Raw genomic sequence first — 7,992 nt, 5'->3', positions numbered from 1 at the left:
TTGCATTAGGTAATTTGTTCATGTTAATTTCTGTAAATTTTCTAGACTCGTAAGCACTCTGTGTTGCCCTTATATTAGTTTTTACGGCTAAAGAAAGGAGCGATTTTTCGAATAAGAAATCTCAATTTTAAATATGGAGTGATGTTATGGAGTATTTTTTTAAAAGGGAAATCATCAAAGGAGATATGAAATTGAAAATAATTTTTGAACTCAAATCTAGATTCCACAAATTTAGCCAGTCTTCCAAGTTCGAACACAAGTGCGTGTGATTTTACTTGCAATCATATTGAAGTTCATGGTTTATGAGAATGTGAAACAACCGACACAATTTCAAACATTTTTATATTTTGGTAAAATATGTCAATGTCACAGTAGCTCATTAAAAAAAAAAAAAAAAAATACGACTATACAAGTAGCACTGTCAAAACGGTTTGACAGTTCGGTTTCGGTTCGGTTTGAAATCGGTTCGGTATTTAATCAGGTCAGTTTGGAATCGGTTTAATTGTCTCACGGGTCGGTTTTGGTTCGGTTTAAATAGTTATCGGTTCGATTCGGTTTCGGTTTATTCTTAAGCGGTTTTAATTCGGTTCGGGTTGTAAACAGTCCGAGTAGTAAACGGTTCGGTGCAGACGGGTTGCGGTTTGTTAACGGTGCGGTGTAAACGGTTTTTATCCCGGTTCAAACAGTTTCGGGTTGGAAACGGTTTCGGGTTAGAAACAGTTGGGTTCTTTTTTGGTTCAGTTTATAACTGGTTCGGTTCTTTTTTGGTTCAGTTTTTAACTGGTTCGGTTCTTTTTCGGTTCAGTTCTTCGATTGTTTAACCACTTTAACGTTATTCATATCGGTTCCATTTCAAGTTTACTAAATTATAGTTGAATCTGAATTAAAACATAGCCTAATAGTATATTCATGTCACTAGCACACTCCCATCTTTATTTCATTATTACTCACAGAATCAATGTAATCATATGCTTAATAGTCTTTGTGAATTAATTTTATTTATTACGCCTTCAGCCAAGCCTTGGTACTTAATATTACAAGCTTTTTGTTCATTTGGTTTCATCACCTCAAATGTATACATGACTAGAGGCAGTAGTGTTGCTAATAGTTTGAGGCAGGGCCTGAGCCTGCTTGTTTTGCTTTTGCTCTTGTTTGTGAACACTGATTATCCTTAAGACCTTAATGAATGATTTGTCTTGCTATTTTAAAAAAAATATTCTAAGATTTCTAATATTTAATCCATTTAATTATATCCCCGTCAAAAAAAAAAAAAAAATCCATTTAATTATATAAAAAAGTTTGTAAACGGTTCGATTTAGAAGCGGTTTGGTTCATAAACGGTTCGGTTTATAACCAGTTCGGTTTTTTAATGGTTCGGTGCAAACGGGTAGCATTTTGCTTACGGTTCGGTGTAAGCGGTTTTTTTGCCAGTTTAAACGGTTTCGAGTTGGAACTGGTTTCGGGTTAGATACGGTTCGGTTCTTTTTCGGTTCGGTTTTCTTTCAATTCGGTTTATATTCGGTTCGGTTTGTTAACGGGTTCGGTTCTTATACGGTTTAACATTATTCGGGTCGATTCGGTTTCGGGTTTACTAAAATACGGTTCGGGTCGGTTTTCGATTTAAAAAAAAATCGGTTTTTAATCGGTTCGGTTCTCATTTGGGTCGGTCGGTTTGGGGCAGTTAAACGGCTTCGGTTTGAAATTTGACAGCACTATATACAAGTATTAATTGTATTATTGCCTTGTAAAACATACGAAGTATTTGTTTTGTTCTGTTTTGTTTTTTTTTTAACCTTTATCCCATTCTTTTTGTTTGTCTTATACTCTCTCCGTCCCTTGTTAATAGTTTTTTATGGCTAATTTTTAGTCCCAAATTGATAGTTCCATTTGCTTTTTTCAAGTATCATCAATATCAATTTTTTACCAAAATTTTCTCCAATTTGCAACAATATTTGTACAAATTTAACTTTCTCATGTAAATTTTGTTTTTCCACATACTTTTATTACTTTCTCTCTCTACTTTTTTGCATAATCAATGTAAATTTACAAACTTTTACTACTTTTATTTATGTCTATTAATTTCCGTAAAAAATGTCCATAAGTGATTATCAATAAGGGACGGAGGGAGTATATCTTTTTGTACAGTTTTCAAATGTATATATTTTAACATTTGTTTCTTATTGTGAAAATTTTTTAAAATTGATATTTTAAAGAAAACAAGGTTTCTCCAAGATATTATTTTCAGGAACCACATATTATGAGAATTCACCTTCAAAGAAACAATAATTATAAACACATGCCTTCTCACACCTACAATAAAATTTTTATTCTCACATTTCAAACCCTGTGTTGAAACTTGAAAAGATTAAATTAAAACACTTGATGATCTCATTGTTAATGTCATACACATTTCTTCCACAACCTCCTAACCATACTATTTAATTTCATACTCAATTTCCATTTATCGACAAACAGAAAAAATAAGGGTCTTTCTCTTCAACTTAGAAGCATGTTCTCTTCAGCTTAGAGCTTGTTCAGTTCAGTTCATTCAGTTCCGTTCCTAATTTCCTTTTCTCATAAAATATTCATTTCAGTTCATTCAGTTCCGTTCCTAATTTCCTTTTCTCATAAAATATTCAGTTCAGTTTAGTTCAGTAAATTAGAACAGACCCTAAAGTTCAACAAGTCGTATTCTATCATTTCATGTCCCAATTAGTTCAGTTCCTAATTTCCTTCTCTAAAAATCAATTCATTTCAGCTCTATTCAGTTCAGTTCAATTCAATTCATTTCAGCTCTATTAAGTTCAGTTCAATTCAATTCAGCTCCAATCAGTTCAGTTCAGTAAATCAGAACAGAACCTAAAGTTCAACAAGTTGTATTCTATCCTTTCATGTCCCAAAAAAAAAAAAAAAAAAAAAAAATCCATAATTTAGAAAATATAATTAATTTTTTCCAAAAAATAAAAATAAAAAAATAGAACGGTTGCCATAAATAAAATAAAAGATAAAGTGACGTCAACTCTAGCTGAGAAAGTCAACGATTTAAGCATTCCCACTTCGTATATAAATTCTTGTACTAGTTCACTAGTTGTATAAACAACATAAACCTTAAAAAAAACAAAAATCAGTAGAAAAAAGGGAATGGCAGGGTTATTTGACAAGCAAGCAGATTTGTATGTACAAGGAAGGCCAAATTACCCAAAAGAATGGTATTCTTTGTTGGCTGATCGCACTTCTCACCATTCTTTGGCTTGGGATGTTGGTACCGGCAATGGTCAAGCTGCTTTCTCTGTAATGTCTCTCTTTCTCTATGTTACATTCTTTTTTTTACACGTATATTACTATAGTTGGGTCTGTCTAATTCGTGTTAAATTTTACTTGTAACGGTTATGGTGTAGTCGTGATTTAATCTGTTGCGTATTACATTCATTTTCCTTGATTCTTATGGTGTAGATAAGTAGATCTAGCATTGTTATAAATTATTCTTAAATTAAATTAGTAAGGTAAGATAACGAGAATCCCAAATATTAGGCATGCATGTCTTTAGCGAGGCATTAGCTAATTGTCATTTGTCAAGTAGTCAAGTAACTTCAATGCATGTCTTAATATATATTTTTTATTTTAATACAATGTGCGTCCAATTTCATTTACATGTTCTTTGCTTTATAATCATTTTCCTTAATATTTGTGTAATTAGTAGATGTTAAGTTTAGCTATTCAAAAAAAAAAAAAAAAAAAAAAAAAAAAGTAGATGTTAAGTTTAGACGAAAACGAATGTACTCTGGTTGTAATTGGAGAGCTTTGTGGGATCAAATTCTATTAGACTTTGGGTGAGAATCCCTTACCTTGTGACCTTATCCCCCAATTCAGTGAGAGGTTTCGGTTCATTAGAACCATTTCTTTTTATCTAAAATACGGAGTAACATTTATAGTTTAAAAATTTTCAATAATTAGCTTGTACAATTAGACAATTAGGCCCTGTTTGATTCACCTTAATTTTGCTGAACTGAAATTATTTTTACTGAACTGAACTTAATTTTACTGAATTGAAATTATTTTTACCGAACTTAAATTATTTTTACTAAATTTCTATTATAATTCTTCTTTAAGAAAACTGAATTTTACTGAATTGAAATTATTTTTACTGAACTGAAATTAATTTTACTGAACTGAACTTATTTTTACTGAACTGAAATTATTTTTACTTAATATTATTTTTTTAAGGTGAAGAGAACAGGGCCTTACAACTTCATTTTAAGAATAGGCTTTCTAATTAAGCTTTACTTTTTACCATTTGTGAAGGTTGCCGAATATTACAATCAAGTGATAGCAACAGACATAAGTGAATCCCAATGTAACACCCCCGATTTACTAGCTAATAATAAATAAGAAATAAAGGAAAAATAGATAACCTTTAAATAAAATTGCGGAAGCATAAACTTAAATCGGAGGTATTACCGCCACACTCAACAACCTGTCGAGTGTTAAGGCTTACAAAATCCCAATAATTACAACCCAATAAACTAGGTGAGCTATTTATACAACTTTATAAACTTGTTATAAACAAGCTAATCGATCACTTGAGCTCCTTTAGCTACGATCACTTGTTCAACCTGTTTAGACAAACTTGACTGCTCACCATTAAGGACAAATTCCAAAATAGATCGTTGCAGGGCCACCATAAGAAAAAGACATGGCCGCAAACACAAGTAACAGAACAAAAACAAACACACAAGTCAGCAAAAGCTGAGTAATCACCACATATCAGAATATAGTGTATAATATAATAATTAACATTAATATATCAATTAAATAATGTAGTTCGAAACTACATTACACACTGTACTCTGAAAATAACCTCTGTCAACTCAACCTCGAATAATAACACAATCCTTCACTCAATTAACTCATAACCAATTAATGTGTCATGCTCTTTGTTTTATACCTAGCCTTTCACATGAGTAATTCGAATAAAACCAACAAGTATAAAAACTTGAATACTCCCAAAAACCAGAAAACACCTTGAACCAGACCACATACGGGTCAATTCCCACCGTAGAGGACCATAGAAAAATAAATATTAAAGATTGTACCTCATTCTTAACTCATGATTATTACCCTCTTACCAACAAGCCAAGGACTAAGTTATATAACGCCGAGCCTCAAACCAATAACAAAATAATAATCCTCAACCTTTTGATCTCATACATCGATCAAATAATTATTCATAAACAAAAAATAGTATCTCAATAATGGCACATGTTCCCAATTAACATGACAATTCGATTCATAATATCTCAACTCTTAAAACACATACTAATAACCCAAATATAATCATATCTCAACCCAAAAATAATACTCTGCGTTAATAACCCTAAAACCTCGATAAAACAATACTCCCTATAACAACAACATTAAAAACCCTGGCCTAGAAATAACACAATCAATCAATGCGACAATTAAATCATATAATACCACACACTAATCATATACATATAAATCATGATCATATATAATTCACAAATTATAAAATTTACACATAACAATACGGAGTACAATTAATACTAACAATTTATAATCAAACAAATCAAAAAAAAAAAAATTTAATTAAGATCGTGTGATTACATAAAATAAATAATACCATCAAATTATAAACAAACGATCTAATTAAGAGTCGATAGTGTGATTACCTTACAATAAAATTACGATAAAACTACGAAGATCAACGTAGTATTTACACAAACAAATGGGGGCATTATTATACAATGATTAGAAAATAATGGAGATTGGAGATGAAATAGAATTTTTTTACAAGAAATTAGTCTTTGGGTTTGGGTTAATGAATATCACCGAAAATGGCTGGCAGCGGCTGCTTTTCTTTTTTTTTTTTCTTTTTTTTTTTTTTAAATAATAATAATAATAATAATACTAGAATAAATAAAGAGAATATTAGGGTTTAACATAGGTTATATACTAAAAAAAATAATTAGAGTCCATATAAATTAAAATATGTTATCAAATAAATATTTTATTAAGATATGAAATAAAATCTTATTTTAATATAATATAAGATAAAAATATACGGGTATTACACCCAAATCAATCGGGCCATCCATCATCCTCGGGTCAAGTACATTCACACACCAACCTCTTTAAATAACAATGACTTCATCTCCTTAATTGGACCGGAAGGCTCAGTCGATTTAATCACGGTAGCCCAAGCGGTCCATTGGTTCGATCTTCCTAACTTTTACTCTATAGTGGACCGGTTACTAAAAAAACGTGGAGGAATATTCGCAGTTTGGGGTTACAAGGACGTCACAGTGAGCCCCACATTTGATCCGATTATGAAAGAGTTTCATAACACAACCCTACCATATTGGGACCCGAAGCTACGATACGTGTTAGATGGGTATAAAACGCTGCCGTTTCCCTTTGAAGATGTTGGGCTAGGGAGTGAGGGGCGTCCTATGGAATTGGACATACCTAAAATGATGTCGTTTGAGGGGTACTTGGTGATGTTGAAGTCTTGGTCAGCTGTTACAACGGCTAAAGAAAAAGGGGTGGATTTGTTGAATGAGAGTGTTGTTAATGACTTAATGATTGCATGGGGTGGGTCCCATCTGGTTAAACCTGTGGTTTGTAAGGTTTTTATGATTGCTGGCAAAGTTCGGGGTTAATTTCAAATCCGTAAATCTTATGGTACAAACTGTTACAACACTAATACAGAGTTTGTATAATGTTTTAGTGTTGTAAAAAATAAGCTTGTTCTTTTAGGGTGTTTTACGAGCATTATTGCACTTAACAAAAAATGTGAGTGTTTGGCAAGTTAGGGTCTGTTTAAATTTACTTAATTTCAGTTCAGTTCACTTCAGTTCTAATCAGTTCAGTTCAGCTCTAATCAGTTCAGTTCAATTCAACTCCTAATTTCTCTTTCTCATAAAATATTCATTTCAGCTCAGCTCAGTTTAGTTCAGTTCAGTAAATGTAAACAAACCTTTTTTTTTTTTTTTTTTTTTTTTGAGAAAGAAAATTAGTAGTTAAAGTAGCTTTTAATGGTGATTCGAGAGTGAGGGATAGCTCAAGTGGTTAGAGCTTCCTTCCCGATTCCAGGTGTTCTTGGGATCGATTCTTATCCTCGCCCTTGTGGCTCTCTAAACACCAAAAGTAGCTTTTAGTGGTGGAGATTAGTTTTTATGAAAAGTTATAAACATTATCTTTTGAAATTAGAGGTAGCTGTTGAAAATTTAATACTACATCCGTTACATATTATTTGCAACGATTATACATTTTTCCTCTCTACTTTATGTCAAATTGTTGCAAATAATATGTAACGGAGGTAGTATACAGTTTTAAAAATAAAATATTGATTTTTATATATAACAGCTAGTTAACCGCTACTTTACTGTACACTTATACCTAATTTATCTATCTTCACAGTTAACAGCTTGTTAATAGCTAACAACTATCTTTACAGCTATATTTTTCCAAACACCCCATAAACATATGCATTCTCAATTTCTCACACCTATGATAAAACTTCCCTTCTCACATTTCAAACGCTTTGTTGGAAAGATTAAATAAATACAAGTAAAAACACTTGATGATCTCACTGTTAATGTCATACACATTTCTTCCACAACCTTCTAATCATACTATTTCATACTCAATTTCCATTTATTTATGGACAAATATAAATAATGGTAAAACACTAAAACTTTCTAAACTAGAGAAAAAAAAAATAAGGCCAACAATTAAAAGGATTGATAGACGTGTCGTGTACTCATGTAGTCATGTTATTAACATCGTATTCTACCCTTCCATGTCCGAAAAACATAAAAAAAAAAATCCATACTCCGTAATTAGTAATTTTGGAAAATATAATAAATTCTATCCAAAATAAACAAAATAATTAAAACGGTTGCCATAAATAAAATAAAAGTAAAGTAACGTGGATAAATCTCCACCGTCGAGATCAACTCTAGCTGATAA

General features: G+C 31.5%; 1 protein-coding gene across 1 annotated transcript; it reads left to right on the top strand.

Moving 5' to 3' along the window:
• The first annotated feature begins 2,997 nt into the window (after positions 1-2,997).
• On the top strand, positions 2,998-7,045 carry LOC145626427 (uncharacterized). The gene is made up of 3 exons (XM_081678856.1): positions 2,998-3,291; positions 4,303-4,347; positions 6,093-7,045. The coding sequence occupies exons 1-3, from the start codon at positions 3,142-3,144 to the stop codon at positions 6,678-6,680; spliced, it is 783 nt and encodes a 260-aa protein (XP_081534982.1). The 5' UTR covers positions 2,998-3,141; the 3' UTR covers positions 6,681-7,045.
• The last annotated feature ends 947 nt before the right edge of the window (positions 7,046-7,992 follow it).

This window comes from Chenopodium album, chromosome 4 (genome assembly GCF_948465745.1).
Source record: "Chenopodium album chromosome 4, dcCheAlbu1.1, whole genome shotgun sequence".
Taxonomy (NCBI): domain Eukaryota; kingdom Viridiplantae; phylum Streptophyta; class Magnoliopsida; order Caryophyllales; family Amaranthaceae; genus Chenopodium; species Chenopodium album.
Note: the sequence above shows the minus strand (reverse complement) of the source record. Positions and strands in the feature narration are given on the sequence as shown.

Excerpts from the sequence above, each read along its gene's own strand:
- LOC145626427 (XM_081678856.1), top strand. The coding sequence starts at position 3,142 with ATGGCAGGGTTATTTGACAAGCAAGCAGATTTGTATGTACAAGGAAGG. Across the intron at positions 3,292-4,302 it reads ATGGTCAAGCTGCTTTCTCT|GTTGCCGAATATTACAATCA; the intron begins GTAATGTCTCTC and ends CCATTTGTGAAG. Across the intron at positions 4,348-6,092 it reads TAGCAACAGACATAAGTGAA|ACCCAAATCAATCGGGCCAT; the intron begins TCCCAATGTAAC and ends TACGGGTATTAC.